The sequence below is a fragment of the Puccinia triticina genome, chromosome 18A, assembly GCF_026914185.1.
Source record: "Puccinia triticina chromosome 18A, complete sequence".
Classification (NCBI taxonomy): Eukaryota; Fungi; Basidiomycota; class Pucciniomycetes; order Pucciniales; family Pucciniaceae; genus Puccinia; species Puccinia triticina.
The window spans coordinates 3,957,292-3,984,923 of NC_070575.1; the positions used below are offsets into that span (position 1 = coordinate 3,957,292).

Here is a 27,632-nt window from a genome sequence, read left to right on the forward strand (position 1 = left end):
AGGCCCCCTATCGCTAGTGCATACATATGCTCCCCCGGGATCGTCGGTGTTCCACACGGTGGGTTGGGGTAGATTTTCACTGGGTGGTGGTCTTCGCCTTCCTTCCCTCGCCCACCGCGCTCGTCCTCTTCCTCCTTCCAGCAATCGATCGATATTCGAACGAAGCGACGCAGCATATCAAGCATATCTATCTCCAACGCTCGCTATGAACTAGAAAAACATCATCGACGCATTATCGAATCTCACTCTCCCGTTCACACAAGGTCCATTCACTCCTTCAGCTGTCATCATGGACAACCGATTCTCAGCCCATCATGAGCCCGAGAACAGCTCCTCGGGCCGACCAACACCACAGCAGCACAATAGATCAAATTCACTGGCATCACGTCTTTCAACTCGACAACCCCAACCGACGCAGCCTAGTTCGGTCCTCGCCGGACCTAACAATCTGCCCGTCCCAGTTAGTCTGCACTCCTCCCAGCCGATGCAGAAGAAGTCCTACAGTGCCGGGCCGATCATTTATCCACCCAAATCTAACTTCGATGCCATCAGGGGTCGCTTTGGTCTCAATCAAACCACCACCACCACCAATTATCAATCCAACTATACTCCATCCGCCAACATCTCATCATTGGGTATCCACAGGCGCGGCAGTAGTAATGGTGCGGCCGGCTTGGGCACTCAGACCACCAACAACCCCACTCTTACCACCGCTCATCATCAGAAACGTTTCAGTACTAGCACGCTTGACAGCTCGACCTACGAATCCAACAACCGACCGGCCGTCAGTGCTTCAAGTCTAATGTCTGGCAGCCACTCCTCGGCCCTCCAACGCAGCTCTTCCGCAAATCGCCGTCGTCCACTCTCCGTCATCGATCCTCCATCTAAACTTAACGTCGATCCCCACCACTCTTCACCCGATACCCATTATCTTGACCGATCTCAACTGGAACCTGTTAATGAATATGGAGGACAAGACCCTAGCAGGTGAGCGAAGATTCAATCTGAGATTATATTTTGTGCCAAGAAAAGATTGGAAAACAGATTAAGTGCCGATTCCCTGCATTTTTCCCAACCATTAGTTATCATCTCCGACGTGCTCACAGCTCCAATCAATCTCATTCTGAAGCGGATCAACTGATACCTGTCGGACAAGTTGAAGATGTTGTTGGATTACATGGTCGATTGAGACTTACTAAAGATTTACCTCAGTCGCCGGTCTCAACCTACAATAATCGCTATTCAGGTGGTTTGAAGCTACTCGAGTCTCAGCGTCATTTATTACAGGCCTATGAGTATCTTTGTCACGTTGGAGAGTCAGTCTTAAACTTGACTTTATATCAAGACTCATCTTGATTGTTAACCTAGGTCTAATTACCCTTCTGTTATTATTTCACGTAGGGCCAAGGATTGGCTGGAGCTGGTCTTAGAGATGAATGTCGCCGACGGCCCAATACCAGCAGCCAGTCCGGCCTTACCACACCCGCCAGGGTCGCCTATACCGTCGTTGACCGGAACGGCCAATCCTTCCGGCGATCAAGCAACACATCAACTGCACAATCTTTCAGTCACCGAATTCGAACAGACCTTGCGTGATGGCGTAATCCTTGCTCGCCTGGCTCGACGCTTCCGTGGTCGCGAGCATGTACCCAGGATCTTCATCCACCCCAAGCTCCAATACCGGCATAGCGATAACATCAACTATTTCTTTCAGTTTGTAAGGTTTGTAAGATTACCTGAAGTAAGCAAGATTTTATTTTCCATTCTCTCAATTAGACCGACACATGATCAATTTATCATTTGCCTCCTGCATCAATACTGTTAATTAATTTCATAAAACGCGTCAGCTGACTCCAATTTGATTAAAAAACATTTTCCCTGTGAATGTGACCATCAAGTTGTTTATTTTTGAACTAGTAGATTTATACAATGCCAAGAACTTACCTAAAGTGATTTACTGTATCCACGTTTTATCGTGAGTGACAAGCAAAGTTCTCTTGAGGATAGCTCCCCCAGTTTAACGCACCCACTCGTGGGTGGTATGGCTTTTTCTCTTTTTTAGTCATTTGTTAGCTAAACGAGGAATGGCCGAGCGAATTGGCAATTTGGTCGGAAAATTACAATTTTCAAGTAACTTATTCTTCGTGATTAGTGTTCCTCGTGATCAAATCGTTGTACTAACTTCCGTCGACACATGTATGGCAGATGATCAATTGGAACAAACAAATGCCGGACTAGTTGGGAAATCGATGCCAAACTTTGGAGACATCAACAAAGAGCTTGCCAAAGAATGCAAAGAAGAATTCGAGGTTGAAGTAGAGTCAGAATCCGATCGTACGTAATCAGTTATCTGGACAGTTCCCTCTTCCTTTATTCATCAACCCTGTCCCACTTCCTTCAAGGCAGTTATTGATCAAAATTGATACACAATTCTACTTCGTAGGGATTGACCGCGAATTGTCCGATCTGCTTCCCGAAGTGATCGGCCTACAAAGTCAACTTCGCGGCTACCTGGCGCGTGTTCAACATGACGAACTGCTTGCAAAACTTGATGATCATCTACCCGCCACAATCGCGTTGCAAGCAACCCTGCGTGGGCACCTACAACGTTCCTCGGGTGCGCAGTTGTCGGCCGACCTTTCCATCAACCTTCCGCGGATCGTTGGCTTCCAGGCTGTTGTTCGCGGCGCACGGTGCCGTCGGAAATGTCGAGCAGCACTTAAGCTTCGCAAAGAACTAGATATTTGGGCCATCGCTCTACAAGCCGCCGGCCGTGCCCGCCTAGCTCAGCGCAACTATTCGAAGACGTGTGGTACTCTGGGAAAACTAGATTTTCTGTGGACTGCTCTCCAGGCTCATGCCCGAGGAAGTCTGGTGCGGGCTCGTCGGACGAAGGTAATGAGCTCTGCGATCGAATGTGAGCGGGCTTTTACCGGCGTGCAGGCGCTTGTTCGGGCTCGTCTAATGACTCAGGCTGTCCGGGAGCGCAAGAAACGACTGGAGACGGTCGAGGTGGCTAATTCAGTCGTCAAAGTGCAGTCCCAAATCAGGGGCCTCCTCGAGCGACGAAGGTTTTTCGAGCCGATCCATCAGCTCGATCGGCACGAGTCGGCGATGGTTGAGTTCCAAAGCCTAATTCGAACCCGGCTCGTTCAGGCAAAGCTTGGCAAGATGGTTTCTGAATTGATGGCCAGCGAACAAGATGCGATCCCGTTCCAATCGGTCTGCCGAGGCGCCCTCAGTCGTAGGGCCCTCCTTAACTTCATCCAATCCTTACAGGAATGCGATGGCTCGATCACCGCCTTCCAAGCCTGTTGTCGCAAGATGCTCGTCCGCAGAGCTTATACCCAAAAGGCAAAAGCGCTCAATCGCGTCGAAGTTACTCGATCAGTCGGTGGTCTACAAGCCTTTGTCAGGGCCGGCTTGATTCGGAAGAAAATCGTTAACCAGAAAAAGGAGCTCGATTTCATTCAGCCCGACGTCGTCGGTATCCAAGCCCAATGCCGCGGCGTGCTGGCACGACTCGAATGGCAGGCTTGGTTTGCGCACGTACATTCTTCCGTACCCACCGCCATCTTCCTCCAAAGCCTAACCCGCGGGTTCTTGGTCCGACGTCAGTTTTTTGAGACATTGATGCATGTTAGTCATCTCTTCCTTACTCGTCGCATAGGGATGTTAGTCATCTCTCTTGCTCCATGCTGATGTCAATATCGTGTTATGTGTGTAGTACCATAATCAAATAGACAAGGTCATCAAAGTACAATCTGTCTATCGATCACGTCAACAAGCATCTCAATACAGAGCTTTAACCCGACGAATAAATGTGCCGATTTCTGCGATCAAAGCTTTCCTTCACCTGCTCAATGATTCCGATTCCGACTTTCAAGATGAGATCGAGCTCTCGAGGCTCAGGACGGAGGTGGTTAGACTGATCCGAGACAACCAACAGTTAGATGGACATGTGAATGAGCTGGATACGAAGATCGCTCTACTGGTGAAGAACAAGATCACCTTGGATGAAGTTCAACGGACCAGTGGGGGTGGTAGTGGGGGAACCCGCCGGAGAAAAGATCTAACCTATCGCAATTCGGTCTTGGCGGCCGCAAACGACCCGTTTGCGATTGTCTCATCACTCGGCGGTGGGAACCTAAATGGATCCTCTTTATTATTTGATAAAACAACTAAACGGAAGCTAGAAATCTACCAAGAATTCTTTTACCTCCTCCAAACGAAACCGGAGTATCTCTCTCGTGTCTTCTTTATCATCAAGAACTTGCCCTCCCTCCCTCCCAATCCGGACGCCCCATTTCAGGATCCACCTCCCCCGAAAAGACCAGTCATGGTGACGGAGAAAGTCAAGAAAGTCGTCGAGGGAGTCGTCTTGACGTTGTTCGGCTACGCTCAAATGCGCCGTGAGGAATTCCTCCTCTTAAAGCTCTTCCAGAGATCTATTCACGAGGAACTCGCTGGCGTCGTCTCTTTGTCTGAGTTCATCATGGGCAAATTTACCTTTATAAATCTATTGATGCAATACGGTCGGGGTCAGTTCTCACTTCCTTTCTCTTCCTCGCATGCGATTTGTTAACTTTTTTGTGTATCCTTTTCTACTTTCTCTCGGTTGCAGGGGCCAAAGAGCGGAGATATTTGAAAGACTTATTGGGCCCTGTGATCAATGAAACTGTGAATGATGACAACGACCGTGGAATGATGAATATCGAAACAGATCCTATCAAGGTCCGTTTCTTTCTTCTGCTCTCCTAAGTCAAACGGAGGAGGTAAAAATGTAAAGGATTTGGAACGTGTCGGTTTTCTAGATTTACCGGTCGGTTATCAATGAAGAGGAAACCCGGACAGGCATCCAGAGTACCAGGCCTCTCGACGTCACTTTTAATGAAGCTCTGGCTGATCAAGAAACTTTAGCGCTATTCATCAAACGTGGGTATTCTTGGAGATAAAATCTACATTTGTTAATGAGATGAATAAATGATTGACGGTTTGTGCAAAATATCCAGATCTTCAATCTTTGCGAACTTTGACCGATCGATTCTTGTATGCAATCACCAGTGCACCACAGAAGATGCCATTCGGTATTCGCTACACAGCGCGCGAAATGTTCCGAGGTTTGCAGGTGAAATTCCCTGGAGAAAGTGAAGATTCCTTAGCCAAGGTCGTCTTGCACATGATTTATTATCGGTACTTACAACCGGCTGTTGTGTGAGTCTTCCGATATCTTCTTTGCTTACAGTCATGAGAAAACGCTGACTTGAGACCTGGAAATTATTTGTCTGGTTATAGGGCGCCAGAGACGTATGATGTTGTAGATTCGGTGATTGGCCCGTTCGCGAGAAAAAACCTCTCGGAGGTCTCGAAAATGTTGAACCAGATCACTGTCGGGAGGTTGTTTTCAGACGACAACCCGTACCTGGTCCCGTTGAATGAATATGTGTGCCAAGCAACGGAGACATTTATCAATTGGTTCTACGCTCGTCAGTCGTCCTGTTGTCATCATTCATAAAAGTTGTCTGTTCGGCTCTGATCGTTGAGGTTGTTTCGTTGCGTGATTATTGTGCAGTGGTTGATGTCGAGGACGCGGAGATCCATTTCGCCGTCGATGAATATCTGGACCATACCGTGTCAACCAAGCCGGTCATTTACATCTCTCCTAATGAAATCTATTTGACGCATTCATTGGTTATGCAAGACTTGGACCTCATTGTAAGTTATTTTCCTTTTTTTCCCTGGGATCTCCCTTGAAAGCTCCCGAGAGAGATTGAACACTTCGTTCTTTTTTCTGTCAGGCTCCGTCGCGTGATGATCCTCTCAAAGCTTTGCTCTTGGAGTTGGGCGCCGCTCCCAGTGCTGCCTCGGCTGAGCTGGATCATGCTCGTGCTGGTGAGGTAAGCCATCTGCCATTTTAAAACTTCTGCTTTAAAAACCAACCGCATAGCATTTTTTTCATTAATTGTTATGACTTGTCTGGGTTCTTTCCACCGTATCAGATCGCATTGCCGCTGCAGAACAAATTGACTGTCAAATTAGGTCAGGCTTCTTACATCGGAAAGCTTGCCGAACAGAGAGAAAAATGAACTCTGACTGAATGATCGTTTTTTTGATTGGTTGATTGATTAGATCCAGAGGCGGATGTGAAATCCTTATGGTTAAGAACAAAGCGATACGTTTTGGCTATGCTGAAAGTACAACCAGGGGTGACGCTCTTGGATGCCTTTTTAGCCCCGGTTACCGAGGAACACGAGCTCGAATGGGCCCGAATCGTCTCTGATGAAATCGAGTGCGAACGCAATCGCAAACGAGACTCTCCTACCATCTCTTCCTCTGACCAAAATCATTCTGCCCATACCTTGGAAGATGTGCATTCGTATGTCTCTTCTTTTGATTTTCCACGCGTAGTCGATCAATAGCAAATAACTTTGTTCAACCTATCCTCTTCGCAATCAAATAAGCCTTTCTTTCCAGGAATTGAAGGCCAGGACTTTAGAAAACGTTCTGGCACTCGAGAAGAGAGGAAAATTAGATCGAAATGATAATTATCAGGGTATCTTAGATTCTTTGGCCAATGTGAGTACCAATCACCATTTAGACTCTTCCAAGAAAGGAAAGAAACGCTGAAAAGATTGAATGGATTTTGATCAAACAAGGACATTCTGCAACGAAATCGAAAAAGGATTCAACGAAGGATCGATAGCTCAGTCCTTGTGAACACGCTCATGAATCTTAAAGACAAACAAAAGTATTTGGAAGATCAAGAGGCACAATATCACAGCTACATCTCCGATTCGATGGCTGCTATGCAGAAAAAGGGCGGGAATAAGAAGCGGTTCATTATGCCTTTCACGCCGCAATGGCATCATGTCAGGACACTTGAAAAGCAAGGCCGGAAACCTAAGTTTGGCTCATACAAGTATTCGGTTAGTCCCGTGCATCGTACCACCTTCAGATCGTCCAGTGATGGGCCCGACTAACGTTTTCTGAGAATTTCGTTGAACAGGCTCAAAGGCTGTATGAGAAGGGAATCTTATTAGCGGCCAAAGATTTTTCCCCGAAACAATTTGACAAGTTGTTCGTAATCATCAGCTGTGATGAGGTCGGAATCTTCAAGGTCGAGGTCCGGTTTATGGATAAGTTGGTGAAAGGTACTAGCAATGGTAATGGTTCGAGTAATAATAATAATCAGTTGGCTAGTACTAGCAGTCATGCTGGCAACCATAAGGATGGGATCGACGAGCTGCGGATGGAGGACTTGCTCGAAGACCAGTTCTCTGGAAAACAGTCCCTCAACCTCGAGATTGTCAAACTCAATTTGAACCTCTTGCTCCATTTGATCAAGTTTCGTCCTTCCCCTTTTCTTCAGCCGTGCTCGTTCACTCTCTTCCTCTGAGGCGTTCTGCTTCGCGCCGAACAGAAGCTGACCTTTCCTCTATTCATTTCTTTATTCTTTGGGTTGTTCAGTCGAAAGTAAGTCTTGTGTTCTTGCTTAAAGTTCTCACATTCTTACCGTTTGTTCATCCTTTTCATTTAATCTTTTTTGTAGATTTTACGTTTGATGGATGGAATAACCCGGCAATATTTCTTCATTTCTTTCTGAATAATTAACATCAATCACACACAAAAAGAATCGTCAAGTCTCTATCATACAAGTAGGCCAGAAAGAAAGAAGTAGTCTTCTCTCAATAGATCTTTTTATCTACATCAGTACGATCAACTGTATACACATACCATCAACTTTACACGGATCCATTTTTTCGCTTGTTTGTATTCCTAAACATTAAATGGTGAATAACAACTATACATAACACACCCTGTCCTACTTAGTAAATACGATTGCATACTGCAAATGCATCAAGAGTGTTATTCAGTCTTACTCTATTATACTTCCTTCCATCTTTATTCAATCCATGATACTTAGTTTTTGTGTAGTTTCAAGTGTTTGTTTATTTTAGGTCTAGATCATAATATCCCTTTTGTAATTTGTATACATCCCCTAAATGGGCCTGTGTGTATCAATCAATCAATCTGAAAGACGTGGTTTTTTGTCCTGCAGAAACGTGATATGATCTAGAACGTGCGGATTGAGACTTCAAAAAAGCTCATCAGGTGCTTTGTAGACAATCAAATCGCTGCGCCCAATCCTTCTACGCTCGCTCGGCCTTGGTATTTTCGAAGCTTCTCTCCAACCAGACGCAGCTACATAACGCACCGCACTTTCCGAATCGCAATACAGTTAGTGAGTTAGCTTTTAAGGTGCGACGCAGGACGCATGTGATCCCTCTTTGCCTTGCTCAGACGGCTCTCCATGTTCTGAAAGCTCCTCGATCAGGTTAAGTATGACAAACCAATCCATGAGACATGTACTCCAAAATTTCGCCGAGGTTTTGCATGAACGATAAGCAATTGAAGGGCTGGAGGATTGCCACTAGACATTAGCACTACTACTATCCATCAACACCCTCGACCATCAAAATCCATTTTAGCTAATTAGGACCAAAATGTTAGCCAATCTTCTAGTAACGTTTTTCCAATTATCTTGCTTCGCCCTTCTTGATAATACTCCCTGCACAATCGCGTTCAATGGCCTGAGTTCCCCAAGTTTTGCGAAACTTGGGGAAGTCAGAAAGCCCGGGCAGATTGAAGGGGTTACGTCTGTCAAGGACAAGAATACCAGTTTGTATCCCAGCACAATACGGCAAGCATATAATCAAGCGGGAGGCAAAGTATCCACCTGGACTGGGAAAGATAACAAAGGTATCGACATGAGTGAATGGTGAGTAGAGACATATTTATCTTACTAATACTATCTTGAATTGGTCTTCTGGATTCGAGGCTAATACAACATAGCATAATCAGTAGCCTTGAAAGGACTTCCAGTAGCGGCAAAATAAGTGATCAAAAGAAAAAGAATAAAAAGAATAAACATGCCAATAGGCGCCAGTCGTATGCTGTCATTGAATTTTATGTATTAATGTTTCTGAAACTTGCAGTGCCAGGATGACACGACTGTGTTTGTTTTCCTTAAAATCCAAACCTCTTGATTCAGCAATGCCCTTCCGGCTGGGCAAAATTCTGAACATTACACTAGCCAGTCCTCCCAGAACAACATTAATTCTGAGTCAGACCGAGAAGGGTCACAAACTCGGGCTGAAAATGATGTTAGAGTCACTCAAAAGCTCTTTGAATCTGTCATAAGAAGTAAAAGAGCACGCGAATTGGCTATGAAAGAGGATTACTCTGGCAGAATCAAAGCCGCTTTCGAGCCTAGAGAGGTTAACAAGGAGGGTGAAATATATGAACGAGTAATCAAGCCACACTGGCGCCATATCGTCCATGATACTGCGCAAGATACCAGTGTTTTCGTTCGGGAAGCCATCCAAACTTTGGAAATGGCAGGCAAGAAAGGTAAGAAGACTGCTCAGGTGGAGCGTTTGATTTTGAATAAGTTATTGGAGATCTTGGAAACCCAGTTAAAGCTTGCAAATCACCAAGATCACCTGTCTATTGCACCCATGGACAATGACACGTACATATTGTTGCAAGTGTTTTGGAATTGCCATGCAAAGCCATTTTTTCAAATCCACAAATTACTGTTCTCTAAGTTAGGGAGCATGAATATGAGCCTGTATGAATTACAAAGAAGAATTATAACATTCACAAACCAGATAGCACAAAAGACTCTTGTTGAGAATTGGCAGTTAATTTTGAAGTCATTTATCCAGCAAGACAGGAAGCTGAACCCAGCCATAATGAATACATTGCAAGAAAAGTTTCACCTTGATCAAGAGTTCCCTGAAATATTGGATGCTCCGGAACTTGTCTCAATGGGCCCTCTTTTCAAAGCGTGGATGAGTCATCTTGAAGCAGAAAGGAGATTCCGGGATCCAATGGACATAGGACCAAGACCAATCATCAAACTGTCACCGGAACGTTTGGCAATTCTTGAGGAGGCAGAAAGAGTGAATGGAGCCGATTCCTGGAATGTGTATCATTGGATCAACTGTCTTGCTTTGGGGCAAGTGGAAAACTTGGAAAATTTGAATGGCCTTGATATCAGTAGTTCAGGCAAGATTATTCTAAGATTAGTCAAATTAACCACCTACAAGATAATTCCTTGGAACGAATCACCTGATCGAGCCTGTGTGATCCAAATGTTCACAGAGGAAAAATACAATCAGCATCTTAACCATCTCTGTGATTGTCTTAAGAAAATACGCCATAGTGACAGCAAGGGGAACTACCAGAAACATGATGCATCGGAGAAAGAAATCTTCAAGCTTCAGGATTATGATAAGGTGAAGATGTATGACCAAGGCCTTGATATCAAATTAATGCAGACCATAAAGATGACCAGGCAATACAATAAAAAATATTTTTCAGATTGGGATTTATTATTCAAGGATTTTCCTCAACAGTTCAAACCACAACAAAAGGAGTTTATAAAAACCTGGTTTCAAGAAAATTACACTGCCAGAAAAACTCTAGAAACTGCTTGCAGTTGAGATGCAGCAAGCTCAAATCAAACCCCCGCTCAAGCTCAACCCAAGCACTGGGTTTTGTGCTCAGGGGTTTCAAGTGGTGGCACATCCTGATTGAGAACTAAGGCAACTCAATGCCTGTGCAGCCCTGTGCACCATGAATCAGAATGCTCATCCCTCTGCTAAGGATAAGCCAGCCTCCCTCGCAAAACCTCGATGACAGGCATTCTTCCTGGCCAACAAAGGCTACACAATCTGGATGTCCATGAGGCACTCCAGGGCACTCCTCCTGGCCACAAGAGTTGGCACACAATGGCCAGCAGCACATAACGGCTGTCAAACAACGTAGGCTGGTGGCGCGATGGCCAATACATATTGGCCATCAAATCAAGCCAGCTCCACCTGATGGTGTTTGTACAGACCGGCCTCACGCGATGGGCGGCACATACAGCAAGGCCAGGAAAGCTTGCGGGTCCGGCAGCCTGAAAATCGACCAAACAACTTTGTTGATTTCAGCCACCGGACCTGTATGCCCTTCCAAACATTCCAACTCTTCCACCTTCTTCCACCTCCGTCCCCCCCAATCGCCCCCCCCCCTCCAACAAACATGCCCCCCGACCCATTTCCCCCTCCCTGCCCGACCGGACCCACCCACCATCCACCCACCCACAATCCCGCCAGCCAGCCAGCCAGCCACCCGCCGAACCAAAAAAAAAAAACCGCTACCGGTGAGCAGGCCATTCCACTCCGCCGCCCCCATTCTCACCCATCCACAGCTAGCTGACCTCCCATCTGCTTCCTCTGCCCGCCGTCGACTTTGCCCGGCATCCAGACGCACCCGAGAGCTTCAACTGCACCGCCGACGTTCGATTGCTGCAAACAACTTTGGAATACTTGGTCAGTCCTGCCCCCCCCCTGCTCAGTGCGTCCCCGGCTGACCATTGAGGTGCAATCAGACAATGCCAAATTCAAACCCCAGTAACCCTCGATTCACCCTCACCCGCGGGACTTTGGAGCCGCTCCCGTTCCGAAACGTGCCGGGCGAGCCTCAGGAGTCCTACCTTGGTCCCTCCCAGCCACCAGACTCGCAGGCTGCAGCCTGAAAGCTGTTTTACAAGGGATCGCCCACCGAACCCAAAAATCCGATTGATGCAACTGGAACCGCTACTGCTACCGAGCCGCCCCAGCAGCCACAAAACATCCATATCAAGCACTGCTTATTTCAGCGAACTGTTGCAGGCCAGCTGGCCATGGCGAATCCAAACACCGTGATCCACACAAAGCAAGGTCTTGCGGAGATGCAAAAGCACTGGGAAAAGGTCAACCCAAACGGAACCGCAGTCTTGTCAACGGTTGTGCAGCAGGTCACGTGGGCTCAGTTCCAATTGGAGGCTCTGGGCAAGACAAAACAGCACCTCGGGACCCACATCGACCTCATGGATGCGTGTGGTCTCATCAAGTGGCAGGGGGCCGTCAAGAAGCACGCCGTATTTGGCGTTGGACGGAACACAGTGATTGCGTCCGACGCGGATTTTGATTCTTACGTGGACGCCATCCTAGCTAACCCAAACTCCGAGGTCATCATCTGGGTGATCATGGCTGACCCCCGCCGGACTGCCAAGGAGCGTGAAAGTGTGAGTTCTCTTGCGCAATCTTTCTATTCCGCACTCTCCCGCTCGGACTGACATGCGTGCTACTTGCTGGGCAGGAGCGCGCTCAGTCCGATGCCCTGGCGATAGCCTATGGGTCCAACGACGACCGGTTGGCCCTCGAAAGGACCAGTGCCCGAGTGGCCCGCAACGCAAGTCTTTTGTTTTGTTGTGTTACCTTCATACCTGGGAGGGGGCTGATTTGTTTGGTTTGTCAGCCCCATGCAGATGTTGATGCCCAGGAACGGATGAGGATCACCCAAGAGCTGTACGAATATCACCGTCAGCTCTACGGGGGCAATCGCGAGTCGATGCGCGTCAAGGACCCCGCAGACCCCGCGAGATCGTTCCGTGTGACAGCCGATGGGTATAAGACGTGGAGCATGGCGATCTTGCACGGCGCGCACGGGGTCGATCAGGATACCCCACCAAAAACCGACCAGTTTGTCTCCGAGAAGGAGGCCGTGTACACCTTGGCCGAGTTGGCGGCTCAGGCAACCAATTGGCTCTCCAAGCACAAGTCCGCCGCCGCGGCCCAAGAGATTTTGCCATCCGGACCGCCGACGCACGTGACCTCCACCCCTGCTGTGGCAAAGGCGCCGCCTCGCCCACCCGTGTTTGCTTCGGTGGCCCGAAAACCGAGCTTGTCTGGGGCGGCGTCCACCCACCCGCGCTCGCCTGCCCACCTGACCCGGGCCACGTTGCCTCCCGCGGGCGGGGACTCAACGCCGGCCACCCCTGTGTTTACCCCGGCCCGAAGAACCGCGTCCAGCCGATTTATACCACCCCGACTGGTATCATCCGCCCCAGGTGCGCAACCCAGCCCTCCGGCCCCAGACGGCACCGCCTTGGCGTCTCCCACCAAGGCCGCTCGCGAACCGTTGATCCCTCAGCTCATGGGGGCTGAGGGGGTGGGAGACGAGCTCGATGTCTCAGACACAGAGGATGCGCCGTTCAGCCCGGTAGGATCTGTGCGCATGTGTTCGACCCGTCATAACAGCCTGGCGAGCACGGATATTGAGATCCTCCCGCCTCCAAAGTCATACATGGATTCCAAGGGCAATGTCCATCGATCCCCTGCACGCAAGCTCGCCCGCAGCCCGCACGGGGATGGCATTGCCCACACAATCAGCCGCCTAAACTTTGGCAGGCCCCGATCGCCGACCAGGGGCCGGCCGGTGTCGCCCACTCGTAAGACTCCGGCATCTCGTTCCCGCTCAGATTCCATGGCGTCCTGGATGACCGAGTCCGTCCCCACGGCCGACTATCCGCTCAACAAGGCGGGGAAGGCCCTCACAATTGAGGGTTTCCTTGACTTATTGTGCTTTGATAAGGGTGATGTGATCACGCGCGGTTTACTGGCGATGTCCCATATCCGCCGGTGGGATTTCTCCCTACAGACTTCGCCCAAGGTATTGGAGGAGAAACTTGGATTCCCGTACCCAATCGCTTGCCAATTGGTCAAGGGGGCCACATGGCTGATCCCAACCCACGTCATCGTCCCAAACGCAAAAGGCCTTCCCACGGCGGCCGCCCGAGCCGACTCAGTCGTCATCCCGCCCGCCCATGTGAAAGAAGACCCTGGATCTGCCCTTGTCGCAACAAACACAGCGACTGTAGGACTTGCCTGCGCGTCATCCAGCGGGAGCATCGGTAGGGGCCGTGGTTCACCAGCTCCCAGGGGCGAGTGACGACTTGGCTGTGCAGCAGCAGCCCCCAGGGGCTAGTGAGGACTTGCCTGTGCAGACCCAGCACCCATCATCATCGCAAGAACATCGCAGACATGATGCAATTGCGCCAGCTGCAACATTGGGGCGAGTGAGGACTTAGCTGTGCAGAAGCAGTCGCCAGGGGCGAGTGAGGGGGCGAGTGAGGACTTAGGCCGGGGGAATGCGCGTTACAAAATGCCCCCCAGGGGGCGCTTGCCCCAGTAGAAATGGACCCAACGCGCAATGGTTGGTGAACGAAGGCACCGCGCCGCGGGTTGCTTGGCAAGCGATCCTCCGAAGGGTTTTTTTGGTAGTGTAGATTGTGCATTGCAAGGTCTGTTGCGTCAGCCTCAAAGGCCAACCAACAAGCAAGCACAATATAAAACAAGAAAGAATAAAACAAGAAAATCATCAGGAAACGGAATGGAACCGCCACGGGGATCAGAACATCATTCCTGCCGAGTAGCCACTCCCGAGGAATAGGTTCCTCATCATCCGAGGATTTGCTACATTGGGGAGCACCTCCTTGATGATCCGAGCATCCTGTCGGGTCCCAGTGAGTATTTCGAGGCGCTTCAGGTAGGTTTTGAGGGTCGCGAAAACCTTTTCAATAGGGTTGAAGTCGGGTGAATATGTCGGCAAATACAGCAGAAGGACACCAGCGTCCGCACATATTTCCGCAATTTGACCCCCATGGTGGATGGGGGCGTTGTCCATGATGAGGACACTGTTTCGGCCGGGGAAAGGATTCATCACTGGAATCTAGGAAACGATATAACGCAGACCAAATCAATTGCATCTTACTCGCACCAATGGGACCAGACCGGAGATCTTACCAAAACATCCTCGAGAAAATACTCCATGTCAATGCGGCGCATTGTTCCTACCTGAGCAATGCACTCAAGACACCCGTCCAACGACACGGCCGGGAGAACCGAGACGCGAGGGGCCCCCAGGGGCTTAGGGATGCGTTGAGTGCGGCATCTGCGGAGGGCCCAAGCCTTGTCCCGTGAGTGAGTTCCTAGCGATACTCCAGCTTTGTCTGGGGGCCAATCAATGGGTTAGTAACAGCGCAAATGCAGACAGAAAGTTCCCGCAAGTCTTGCTTACCGACAAATACCAGGAATTCCACCGGGTAATTACCGACGCGGGCAATGTAGTTTGCCCGAGCATCTGGGCATTGGTTTGGGTTGACCGTGCGGGCAGTTTTCTTTGTCATGAGGAGGCGGAACTTCAACTTGGCTTGGATCGTGCTGAGGGGATGTTGGGTGCCGGTCATTGCCTGGATGTGATTCTGGATCTCATCCAGGTACAGGGTTGGCTCTGCCTCCAGCGCAGCGAGCACAAACTCGGCCTCCTCGCGGCTGAAGGCCAAAGGGCGACCCCGCTTGGCGTACAGTGCCGGGTCTCGGACAACATCGCGGGTGTGTCGGTACAGATTTTTCCACCGGAGGAGGGAGTCTTTGGACACCTTGTGGTCAAGGGTCCGATTGATCTCGGCGAGGGTCTGTCCTCGCACGGCCATTTTGACGACAATTACCTTGACGTCGCGTGAGTACTTCACAAAGACCATCGGGCCTACCCAAGGGAAAAAATTGGTGAGTGGGGGGAGCATGAAGCAAGGGCCCAAAAAAAAACAGGGCTCACCGTTAGCGGGATGGGATTGAGTGGCTGCGGTGTCCTTGGACTTGTCGGCGGAGCAGTATAAGGGCTTGTGCGGATCTGGAATCCGGGAAAAGGACACAGGGGGAACAAGGTCAGCTGGATGAATGGGGGGGGGGAAGGCTGGCATGGATGGTTGGGGCTGCTCACCGGCGGAAAAGTTGCTCAGCTGGAAGGCCTTGTGCGGGTCTGGATGCCGGGCAAAGGATGGGTGCAGGGGGAAGGAGGGGTCAGCTGTGGATGGGTGAGAATGGGGGCGGCGGAGTGGAATGGCCTGCTCACCGGTAGCGGTTTTTTTTTTTTGGTTTGGCGGGTGGCTGGCTGGCTGGCAGGATTGTGGGTGGGTGGATGGTGAGTGGGTCCGGACGGGCGGGGAGGGGGAAATGGGTCGGGGGGCATGTTTGTTGGAGGGGGGGGGGGGCGATTGGGGGGGACGGAGGTGGAAGAAGGTGGAAGAGTTGGAATGTTTGGAAGGGCATACAGGTCCGGTGGCTGAAATCAACAAAGTTGTTTGGTCGATTTTCAGGCTGCCGGACCCGCAAGCTTTCCTGGCCTCGCTGTATGTGCCGCCCATCGCGTGAGGCTGGTCTGTACAAACGCCATCAGGTGGAGCTGGCTTGATTTGATGGCCAATATGTATTGGCCATCGCGTCACCAGCCTACGTTGTTTGACAGCCGTTATGTGCTGCTGGCCATTGTGTGCCAACTCTTGTGGCCAGGAGGAGTGCCCTGGAGTGCCTCATGGACATCCAGATTGTGTAGCCTTTGTTGGCCAGGAAGAATGCCTGTCATCAAGGTTTTGCGAGGGAGGCTGGCTTATCCTTAGCAGAGGGATGAGCATTCTGAGTCATGGTGCACAGGGCCGCACAGGCGTTGAGTTGCCTTAGTTCTCAATCAGGATGTGCCACCACTTGAAACCCCTGAGCACAAAAACCAGTGCTTGGGTTGAGCTTGAGCAGGGGTTTGGTTGGAGCTCTTGCATCTCAACTGCAAGCAGTTTCTAGAGTTTTTCTGGCAGTGTTACATGTAGAAAACAAAATGTTGGTTTTTGGAATTCAAAAGCAAAATATCAAGATACATCATCTCAGTAAACTTCCCTATCTTTTAAATTTCAGAGCTAATGGTGCCATATTTACATTCTCCTGAGCTCTTATCATTCAGCAAATTACACCCAAATAATAAACAATGTTTCTTGTTTCACTACCAGCTGCATGCTTGGGGGTAATTTAAAACACAAGTGGTGTTGATACTATGACAACCCAACCAGCTTTGATGGCAGGTTTTGATTGTAAGCTTGCATAGAACTTCCCCTCATCAAAAACTAATGATTTTTCAGTTCTGGTTGCATTCTGAAAAGCAGCACTATTATGTCATTTTAAAGTAGGTAGCAATTTCTGGGTAAAATAGATTGGCTTTTTGTGGAAACCAAATGTTGATTTTGAATTGGCTTGTGAGAAGATGGTTATAGCATACTATGCATGATCAATGAGTAGGATTTTTCTGATTGAGACAAAGAAACACAAATATTGTACCAAGAAGAATACTAAAGATGGTAATTTCTAGATCATTTTCTCCTTATCACCTGATACATAATGTTTTGATTAGAGAATGTCAAAGTAGACCCAGGTACCTCCCTGTTTTTCAGCCAAAGTGGGTACCTAGTACCGCACCCAGCACCGGCACTTACTTAAGGCGGGTACCACCGGGGGTTCCTGGGCTACCCAAACTTGCCAAGAAGTGCATCAACATGCACGTCTTCCGGCCATCACAGTCTTGATGGCCTGAACATCTTGACCATTTAGACTGTACAGTCTTGATTGCCAAGCCAAGTCCTTCCCACCCATCTCAATGACTGGGATGTCTTGAGTAAGTCCCTCCTTTGGAGGGTCCCTGCGGGATGGCGTCTCCCCTCCACATAGAGAGGGACTTAGTCAATTTAGGTTAAGATAGCTGCAGAGGAATCATCTAGGACATCAAGAGTACATTCTTGTTGGCCAAGATGGTTCCTGTGCGGCCAACTTGACACTCAAGACACCCCGGCCATCAAGACTGCACACTCTTGATGGCTGGGAAGGAACCATCTTGTGCTGTACTCAGAAGGCTATCTTATAATAGACTAACTACATGCAATCCACAAGTGGTTGACAAGAAAATGCATAATGGATAATTTGAATAAAAGGATTAAGTCTAATACTCAAGGTTCAATGACTAGGGTGTAATTAACTTGTACTAAAATATTTACTGGTCATGCTAGAGAATGATTCTAAACAGTTTGATTGGTTTTAAAGTAAGAGAAGAATCAGGAATCTCAACAGTTATGCTTCTAGGTATTTAAATATTGAAGGATATTCTGACACTAAGGTTTGTTCAAAAGCTGCCATTTTTTTGGAAAATGATTTATAGATGTATATAACAAGAGTTGACTCATGATTCAAAAGATCAGGGCGCCTACGAATGTATTCAAAGGAGATTGCAAGGTGGAATTCCGGTTCAGATGCTTGGAGAAGATGATACAGGACAGCCAGGGTTGCCACCCTCCTTTGAGCTGATGAGTATTTGAAATTTTTGCAGAGGGCCAGGAGGCTGTCAGTCCTGGACTTGCTTGTGGACATCGCATCGGAAATCAGGGGGTCATTTGCGTAGATCAAACAAAACAGGTTCCAATTGCCTGGACAATGAGAATTGAATTCAAAGATCAAGGGAAAAAAAGTCAATGTCAATTGGTTTATGTGCGGGTTAGTGTTGAAGAGATTGCTACGAACGTATCTCTGGTGAAAATCCATCATGGGGATAAAGGATTTCTAATTTGCGGAAGAGGCACCAGTGAAAGAGAAAAAATATATTGAGTGTGATAATAACCGCAAAGATATATCTAATAGTAAAACAGACCAGTTTCCCATCTCAATCTATGTTCTGGAATGATTTTGTTGCACTCGCCTATGTCTTTGACATTTGAAATCACTGCATAGGCATGACGATAAAGCTCTTCGTTTTTGTCTTTACACCTTAACATAAGGCTGTAGAGGCCATACAAAGCTGATGGGACCATGTGTGGTACCACAAGTTGGTTTTGAGTTACAGCTTCCCGCAGAGCACAAATGAGAACTGTGAGCCATTCTTTGACTTGCACAACTGGTGTATCCTGCCCATCCAGAATTTCCTTGAACCCAAGTTGTATTAAGCAAGCTGGATATTCAACTGAAAGGTCAGACCGCTGCATCTGCTCGATGAACCTCCTGCGTGGGTCGGCTTTGCCTAAGGATCTCCAGCCAATGTCGACTGGAACAATTGTAAATCATATTGGTTTCAAGCATAATCAGCACTATTTTGTATTTAAGGAGGGCAGCTCTGATATGTATACCGGAAGGAATTCACTTACCCTGGGCATACTGATGAGCTGTAGGGGAACAGAAGCCAATCGGGCCAACAAGCATAAATTTGAGCAGAGAAAATTGAGTAGAAAATGGTGGCGGAAAGAGGGCAACAGAAAAATTCTCAGTAATGGTTTCTCTCCTCTCAATTACTTGAATGTGAAAATTAGAAGAGATGTATCAATACCGACATAGGTATGGATTTACACCCTCTGGGGTTGGTAATCCTAGAAAGATGAACGTATCCGAACGCATGAGGATCAGTAGGGTCCTTGGCAATGCATGATGTCTGGATCGGAACAAAATATTGAATAATCTCAAGGCCTACGTGGAAAGTCGCCTGGAGTATTGTAAAAAAAGAACAAGTTTTTGTCAGTTTTTGTTTCGAAGGAGAATGATGAACTCGGGATGGAGTTTTTGCAATCAGAAGAACTGTAAGAGTTGAGAGGAGACAATGTATGGGAGTAGGTTTATTTTACCCACTGCTATGAAATTTTGGAAAGATCCCATGCCGGTACATTTTGATAGCAACAGCGGCTAGGCTAAATTCTGTGGGTGAAATCCAGTACGGAACCTGTGCAGGTGGCAGCCGGTATGCGTCTTGTTCCGCTCGAGCGGCCGTGGAGGAAGCCCATGCTGACGCCCCCGGTAAACTGGGAGCTGCCTCGGAAGCGCGGCCCTCTTCGAAAAGATTGGTGGTATACATCATTGCTAGTGTGCTATCCGCCAGTTGGCAGATGAAAAGTGAGAGGTATATGGTGCTTAATGCGATGAATTGCATCTTGTGATGCCAAAGAATTAAGAAGCGGTCGGATGGTTGTAACTTGTTGGTGTTTGGACAGATGGGGAGGAGGCGCCTTTAAGCTCATCTCCGGAGTCCAAGGCTATGTATGCTTTGTTTCTGCTTGCTCTTCGGGCTGCTTCCTCTTGAGCGTCCTTGTGTCAGCTCCGGTAGTTCGATTGGCCATACTTGAAATCCACGGGAAGCTGGAACGAGTGCACAATACGGAAGCCCAGGTATCCTGCCGATTTCCAAAACAGCAATGCCAGGAGTTTCAGCCCCTTCAGCCCAAATGAGGGATTTTCCAAGTTTCACTGATGCGGAAAAGTTAAAACTGGCATGCAAGTTGAGCAACATCGGATGACATGTCAAAACGCCGGTCATGTTTGCAAGGTCTGGAATGATTGGAAGCACGAGGCGGCCAAGGATTTTCCACAGGAACCTTCCTGGCCTTGCATAACACCGAATCGGAGGCGGGCGCTTCGCGCCTAGGAGGGACGTTAAGTTTGGCACAACACCAAGTTGAGGTGCATTGCTTGATGCAGTGTATACCTGCACCGCTAAAAAACATATCCAGTGGACTTAAGCTGTCCCGACCGGTTAGTCTGACATGACCCGACCGATCCCATAAGTTTTGTTCGGCCGGGCTGATTATTCCCAAACACTCATTGGACCGGTACGGTCGGACAAGCGATCAAACAATCGGCCACTTTTGCAAGTTGGTGTTCAAGTTTATTCTTGAACACCAAGTTACAAAAGTGCATGCCAGCCCCATTTTACTAGAGACCCCCCAAGCCTGCATGAATGTTCTTTTGCAACTTGGTGTTCAAGAACCGCCTTGAGCACCAACTTGCGCCTGGCCTACTTTGGATGTCCTGAGTATACGAATACCTCTCTCACTTTCCAACTCTCGACCTGGATTCAGAAAATCTGGCTTGATTTCTCTTTTAATTGACTGATCTTCCCCAAATGACAGTGCCTCATTAGAGACTGGATAAACCTCTTTGTCTTCTTCTGAATCTGCCGAAGTGCATGTGTAAAGATGTGTTTGTTTTTGAAGAGAGAACTAGAGATAGTGTGTGAAGAAGGATGTGTGAAGGACCAAGAAAACAAAGATGAGGCTTCCGATGATGAATATCCAAGGATGTTTGGGTAAAAAGGAAATATGATAATTTAAATATCGTCATCGTCGTCATCGTCGTCCTCATCCATCCATTCATTTTGCAAGTCCTCGATCTCGTCATCGAATGCAAAACCAACCTGTTCATCGTCGTCCTCATCGGAGTCATCCTCATCGTCATCGGAGTCTATTTCGAGGACGACGCCCTTGCTCAAGTAGAAGAGCTCGAGGGCCTCGATCTGGCCGGCGGAGAGGTCGGAGTCGGCGGGTGCGATGATCACTTTCTCGAGGAGGGGCCACGAGTCCGGGTTGATCAGTCGTTCGACCTCCGTGGCCGTGATCGACGGGTTGAGGGCCAGCTCGAGCAGCTTGATCTTCTTGCAGTCCTCGAAGGCCTCCAGGAAGATGATCGGGAGATCGCTGGAGATCGAGAGTGTGGTGAGTTCTGGGAGCTTGAATCTGAACCGGCCCGTCTCCAGTTCCGAGATCGTCCGTGTGGGCAGCCCCCCATCGAAGACCTCCGGGTCATATGGTACATCGCTCAGCTCGATGCTGGCGAGTGACTTGGAGAACTTCATGCAGAACGAATGGAGCGCAGTGAGCGAGACGCGACAGCAGTCATCCAGGGCCAGGTTCTCGAGTGCGCCGGCCCAGTCAATCGTGCTCCAGCTCAAGTCGAAGCAGTCCGCCTGGTCCAGGTCGAGCTCCTTGAGCGAATCCAGCTTGGAGAGATGGAGAGCCAGGGGGGATTCGCAGACGGTGATCGAGCTGGAGTGTTCGATGTCCGGCGCGTGGGCCTCGATCGAGCAGCAGGTGAAGCTCTGGAGCCCTGCCATGTCTCTGATCAGACGGACGAGGAAGGGCTCGGTAAACGGGAAGCCATCGGAGGGCGCGGTGAGTGCGATGGTGGTCAGCAGGGTCATTTGGGAGATCGGCTGGAGGAACTTGGCCGTCGGATGTCCGGGCTCGATGATGAACTCTTGGTGCTCGTCTAAGCTCTGCCGAGCCGGCTTCAGATCGACATCCAGACTCGTCGCCTTTGTGCACATCTTGAGGATCTCCAGGAGCTCCACCGACCGGCCCTCCTCGCCCCACTCTGTCGGCCGCTGCGCCACCCTCTCCTCCTCCGTCCCGCTCATCCAGCTCTCCGGCTCGTACGTCTCTAGCTCCGCGATATCCACCCGCCACCATATCCGTCGCACGCATTCCGCATGTCGTGGCAGTACTTCCGTCCTTAGGTCTCGTAGCTTGCTGAGGGCAAAGTTTTCCAGGTCTAGGGTCTGTTGTCATCACGTGGTTCGATCAGTCAAGATGGTTCTCCTTTTTCGTTGTTGTTGTCTAGGTAGGGAAAAGTAGGGAGTACTGTACCTGCCAAATAAACGGCCTGCAGATCTCATAAAACGAGCGATCAACGAGCGAGAGTGCGTGGATAGAATTCTGCTCGGTGCTTGGAGGTTTGGGGGACGGTTCGGGAGGAGAGGGGTGTTTGGGGGAGGTTTTTCCTGCCTGGGAGCGGGTGATAATTTTCTGGGGGGATTTCCTGGGGGGCTTGTCGGTGAATTCGTCGTCGTCTACTTCCTCGATATCGCTATCGTCCGAGTCGAATGGCTGCTCGATTTCTTCGAAGCGGTTGAGCCAGTAGACGATCCGCTGCTTGATTTCGAATGGGAGCTGGCTGAGGGATGGTCTGATTGTTTTTGGCGAGGGTGAGGGTGGTGTTGGCCCGCCTGCTTGGGCGCTGGGGATGGCGGGTGAGGATAGGCTGGCCATGAGTTCCTCCCTTGCGAATGAGTCCAGTCCGCCTCTTGCCGGTCGTGTCTTGGATGCTGAGCCGGGTGTGGCAGGCATGGTGATGATGGATGATGTTGCTTGGGCTGGTCTTGGACTACAAAAATAGGCAGCTGAGCCAGCTTACACGAGAGAAATGCACCCAGTTGAATATTCAATATTCTGACTTTAAACTCCACCCCCAAGAACTACATGTCCCACAGATTTATGAATACATTGTAGCAGCACGGTAACATAGAGACTAGTACACATCACTTGGATATAGACAAAATTCACAAAAAACATTGAACGAGAGAAGAACAGGCTCAGTCAGAAAACACGGGCGGACCATGAATCTTGGCTGAGCATGACATACAACAACAGCGAATGAAATTGAGTTAGTTAATCATGATTCAATGGGGACTGAGCAAGGAAGGAAGTCAAGCACTCACGATCATAAGCGCCAGATCGGATGGGTTGTTTCTTCCGATGGCTTTCGGAAGGAGGACGGCGCCCACCAGCGGAGGAAGAAGAAGTAGGCGAGACCACGCGAGCCTGCTGCGGTTCTTGTTGGCAATCCTCCTCGTCCTGCTTCTTTTTCCCGTTCGCTCTCTGACTTCGAGAGTCGTGCCTAGGTTGGGCCGAGGCAGATGAATTGAGGTGGAGATTGTTGAGTTGGTGTTCGAGCCCGAGGGCCTGTCTGCGGCGATCGTTGAGATAACTGTCGACCTGTTTGCCGAGAATGCCCGTATACGTGTTGACTGCTCACAAGCAACCGGGTGCCCACGCATACTTTAGCTTCTTGTCTGAGACATACCAAGAGAGGAAAGAAGAGCGCACATTGAGAATGGAATTGGTGGCCTTCCTGGAGGTTGTGCATGATCGAATGGAACTCGTGGTACGCCGAATCGAGCTCTTGGAACACATTCTCTCTAGCTTTGGTCACTGGATCGTCAGTTCTAGAACGCAAAAATTCGCGATTGACGTTCTAAAACACCCCAAGAAAGCCGCCGATTTAGAAAACATAGAATTCAAAAAAGAACTTGATGTGGATGATGACAACTGACCCGGATTTGGTGGATCAAGTCGTTTTGGGAGCGGTGATTGGCCTCCAATTGATCCGAGAATTTCGAATATTTCTCGAGTTGCTTTTCGATAAACAGTTCGATTTGTTCATCGTCAGCGATCTCGATAGCCGACGAAGGCGCGCTCGACGGTCTGTGCTTGAAGTTCTCGATCAACGGGCGATCGATCGAGTCGTGATTGGCGAAGTGGACCGCCGAGCCCACCATCCGTTTTCGTGCCCCTCGAAGATCTTCCAGGTCATCCAACAATCTCCGCAGCTGGCGTGGACTCGACAGCTCGGTTTCTCCCGTCGGCGGCAGACTGAGGTCTTGCGACCCTCGGTTACTCAAGTTCACCGGTGGGATTGCCTTCCGAATAGTATCCTATCAAAAACGACCAAGATCGGAGTCAATGTCCATTCTGGGGCCATGGATGGACAACAGTCGGAAACGTAACAAAAAACCAACTTCATCTTGACACAATAACTCGATCGCGTTCCGCCAGTGTTCGTATCTTTCTTTGACCGAGCGATCGCTCTGGACAGCCGCGCCGAACGTTTCGAGTAACTGTGCCTCCTGTTCGCGGAGGGAACGGTTTGCGATTGCCGAAGAGGGTCTCTGCCATGATTGGGTCCCGAATCGAGTCCGAAACTGCTGGTCTTCTTTTGCCTCATCGTCTAAACTCTTTGTGATCTAGACGGCAAGAATAACAGACGGGGCGTCGTCAATTCTCCATCCCTCCGTCTCAAGTTCGGGGCCGACCTACTTGATTTAACGCCTCCCAGTTCGCACGTGATGCCTGTTCTACACTGGACAGCATTGATACTAACATTTGGGGAGCGTTTTTCTGTCGCAGCTCTTCCGAACTGCGAATCAATGAGGGAGGCAGGTTGATCGGCCTTTCCAACTGCACATCAAAATAAAATGAGATGAGCCATCTAATGAGGAGCAGACGTTCGGGAAAAAAAAAATAATACTCACGGCTTCTAAGGAACCAGGTAAGTTCATTGATCGAAGTGCATCCACCATTTCCGAATCCAAGCTATCAGCGAGGTCTTGAATGGCAGATTTCAGATGCTCTTTCTTCCTGTCCTCATAGACGCCTTTGATGCGATAAACTTGATAAGGCACGACCTGCTCGAAGAGCTTTCTGCCGAACTTATCGTCGGTCAAGAACTCAGCCGGCTCGCTCACGGCCTGGGGCACCGTCGGTTTGACGAGCGAAACGGGCTTGATGACCGGCAACTCGGCATCCGATGGAACTTGCTTCAGATAAATCAAATCGTTGTCTCGTCTGGACTGCTCGAGTGACTTCTGGAGCTTCACAAACACGTTCTTGGCCTCCTGGAGAACCGTCTTCGTCGTCTCTGTCGAACAGGTTTTCGCGCCCGAGATCGTCGCTTTTAAAGTTGAGCAAGCATACTCTAATCTTCCTACTTCGATTCCATATCTATTCGTTCAAGTCATCGTTGGCCACAGCCGAATGTCAATTGTTTCGTTCTTGATGGGCTCATCTTAAATTTTCTGAAACGAGAACTCAACTCTCTAGCCGCAGAATCATCCAGTCCTTTGCGAAATTGGGCAACTGCTAGAAAATGGGCTGATTTCAATTGTACAAAGCTGATCCAATCCTGGATAATTTTCATATAGTTAATCATGGCGAGTTGCGCGGCCAACAAATTTTCGTCAAGTTCGTTGTTAGAGTTGGCAATCTCATTTTTACGAAGAACGACTTACTTCTGGAAAAGCAAATCCAATCCAATGAATATCAAGCTTTGGCACATCTTTCATAAAATTGAGCGTGACATCATAGAGCCGAGAAGTTTCTTGAGCAATCCTACTTATGGTCCCATTAGATTTCTGATCTTTACCGAATTCAAATCAGTACGCGTCAAAACAATGAATGATTTGAAGTCAAGAGGGAGGAGGAACAAAGGTACCTTTGACTGCCTGTTGCCACACCGATTCTTGGGCCTGGGATAAAGAAAGATATTCCAGGGCTGAAAGACACGAATTTGAGAGATCCGGTGAGGGTGGACTGGGTGAACCAGGGGGTAGCTCGATAGTTGCTACGACTTCATCTCTTAATAGACGAAAGCAGCCAGCAGCTTGCTAATTTTATCAGGGAAAATGTTTGGTATGTGCGTCAGGAGCTGGTCCAGAAAACGATGGAGGGAAATAGAGAATCGCAGGCACCTGAAAAAAACCGATGGCGCGTTTGAGTTGGTCGGTATTTGTGCGTGGTAGACTCGTCCCCAACGACATTGTCATAGCAGCAATGTTGAACAAGACGCAGGCGCGTTCGTACTTCAAGTTTGAAAGTTTGATCGGTATACAGCTTGGCAGTTCCCCTGGTAAGATTGATCCGGCCGTGGTGGAGGTTGCGAAAATGGCAGAATAGGAGAACTCGACTCCCACCTAAATATTCAGAAGAAATTAAGTGGTTTGTCAGTCAGAATCAAATCAAAGAAAGCATAGCATCAATAGACTTACATCGTCAGGAAACTTGGGAAGGATGTAAGCCAGATGGGCATGGTATCTAAGTTTCGAATACAAAAAAAATATAGTAGGGATCAGCCGGGCGGATGGACAGATAGATCTGAAAATTAATTATTGAGCCAAGTTACCGAGTGAGTGAGTTCAGGGTAGATTGGTTGATATTCAGTTTGTCTTCGATCGGCGTCCTGCAGGACTTGATGAGCTCGAGATCCGGCTTGAGCGCCTCCGGATGAGCAACGTGGTCTTCATGATACGATTGAATGTAGTTCAATAATCCTTGGGCGAGGTCGGTCTGTTTGCAATCAATGCCCTCCCACAAAGGGAGAAAAAGAACGTCAGTTTGTTGTTTCTAGATTCAATTCCATAGAAGGTAACAAAATACTGACCGAAGAGGTGAGCTTGACTGGGCAGTCCAGTAGGTTGGTCATTGGTTTGGGTCAAGAAGAGCCTTGTGGTGAGGTGAGCAGAAGACAAGGGGGCAAAGCCAACGAGCTATCGCGTGTTTTAATTTCTGGGAGATTGCCATCCGGTGACATGCAGCGATCCGACGGGTCGGGCCAAGACGCCAAGGACTGCGGCATGTGTCATCCAACATCTTGTCAACTCATTCCATTCCTGCAAGCTCCGTCCGCGACACCTGGATGATTTCCCGCCACGCAGACAATTTGAGACCTTCGCAAATGTTGGTGACTTCAATGGCAGAAGAAATCCAGTCGGCCTAGCTACTTCGACGATCTAACCAGATTTGCAATCAAGACTGCATTCATCCCCCGAGGAGGAGACATTTACATGGTCCCCAGATCTCTCCAATGGGTACCTAGTCACAGGAAGTCACACAATGTCCCATCAGGAATTCTCTAGTTAAGATTGATTCCTTGTTCATAAGTTGTAGCAGGAGTTTCACCTCAATTCGTGTTATTTCTTTATCAGAAATCTTAAGCCTCTAGGCCTCAGTTTCATCTTCTTAAACGTGTCATTCCACTAGGTGTCTTCAAGAGCCAGGTCCAAAACTACATGTCCAGCGGGTATAAATGACCTTGGGCCTTGTTGACCTCCACCATTGTACCCCACAGACATCGCCCTTTTCGCAGATCCTAGACACAAATCATTGCTCCAGGCATTGAGACCAAACGGGTTGACCCTGCCCTTTCTTCAGCTCCCGCCACATGCACGTGATGTCTTCGAAGCGCCAACGATTAAGCTTTCTCGTTTTGTGCTGCTTTCAAGCGGCGCACTACGTAGCACCCGGTCACTGGTCATTCCTGCATGTCGGTCATGAAGCGGACGAAGCAAAACAACGTATCTTCTTCCGTTTTATTTTCCTCTACATGATAAGTAAATTCGAAGGACGCATGTCGTATACCATATACTAAGATTGTTCCTCGAAATGCGGAAAACACTTCCTTCATAGCTTTGCTTCAACCTCTGATAGATAGTCCAAGCCCCTCAAGTACTGTAAGAATTTCGCCAGACGTACAAATATCAGATCTCCAACCGGCCGCGCCTGCAGTGGCCCAACAACGTTA

The 27,632-nt window shown here is 48.9% G+C and overlaps 3 protein-coding genes across 3 annotated transcripts; 1 reads left to right on the top strand and 2 right to left on the bottom strand.

Annotated features, from left to right (window-relative positions):
* Positions 1 to 289: 289 nt before the first annotated feature.
* On the top strand, positions 290 to 9,952 carry PtA15_18A433 (uncharacterized protein; the record flags this gene model as incomplete). The annotated part of the gene is made up of 21 exons (XM_053164971.1): positions 290 to 987; positions 1,083 to 1,316; positions 1,402 to 1,741; positions 1,899 to 1,975; positions 2,063 to 2,130; positions 2,206 to 2,334; positions 2,444 to 3,639; positions 3,728 to 4,541; positions 4,625 to 4,734; positions 4,815 to 4,935; positions 5,013 to 5,120; positions 5,409 to 5,486; positions 5,573 to 5,715; positions 5,799 to 5,897; positions 6,000 to 6,039; positions 6,136 to 6,376; positions 6,462 to 6,576; positions 6,657 to 6,926; positions 7,007 to 7,344; positions 7,468 to 7,473; positions 9,904 to 9,952. The coding sequence occupies 21 exons, from the start codon at positions 290 to 292 to the stop codon at positions 9,950 to 9,952; spliced, it is 5,274 nt and encodes a 1,757-aa protein (XP_053028928.1).
* A 9,126-nt stretch (positions 9,953 to 19,078) lies between these two features.
* On the bottom strand, positions 19,079 to 22,624 carry PtA15_18A434 (uncharacterized protein; the record flags this gene model as incomplete). The annotated part of the gene is made up of 4 exons (XM_053164972.1): positions 19,079 to 19,102; positions 19,204 to 19,215; positions 20,977 to 22,056; positions 22,145 to 22,624. 4 exons carry the CDS (start codon positions 22,622 to 22,624, stop codon positions 19,079 to 19,081), a joined length of 1,596 nt encoding a protein of 531 aa, XP_053028929.1.
* Positions 22,625 to 22,869: 245 nt separating this feature from the next.
* On the bottom strand, positions 22,870 to 26,534 carry PtA15_18A435 (uncharacterized protein; the record flags this gene model as incomplete). The annotated part of the gene is made up of 14 exons (XM_053164973.1): positions 22,870 to 22,904; positions 22,996 to 23,304; positions 23,384 to 23,531; positions 23,611 to 23,991; positions 24,076 to 24,300; positions 24,374 to 24,514; positions 24,589 to 25,057; positions 25,150 to 25,238; positions 25,345 to 25,472; positions 25,548 to 25,719; positions 25,804 to 26,025; positions 26,101 to 26,146; positions 26,235 to 26,398; positions 26,493 to 26,534. 14 exons carry the CDS (start codon positions 26,532 to 26,534, stop codon positions 22,870 to 22,872), a joined length of 2,571 nt encoding a protein of 856 aa, XP_053028930.1.
* Positions 26,535 to 27,632: the final 1,098 nt, after the last annotated feature.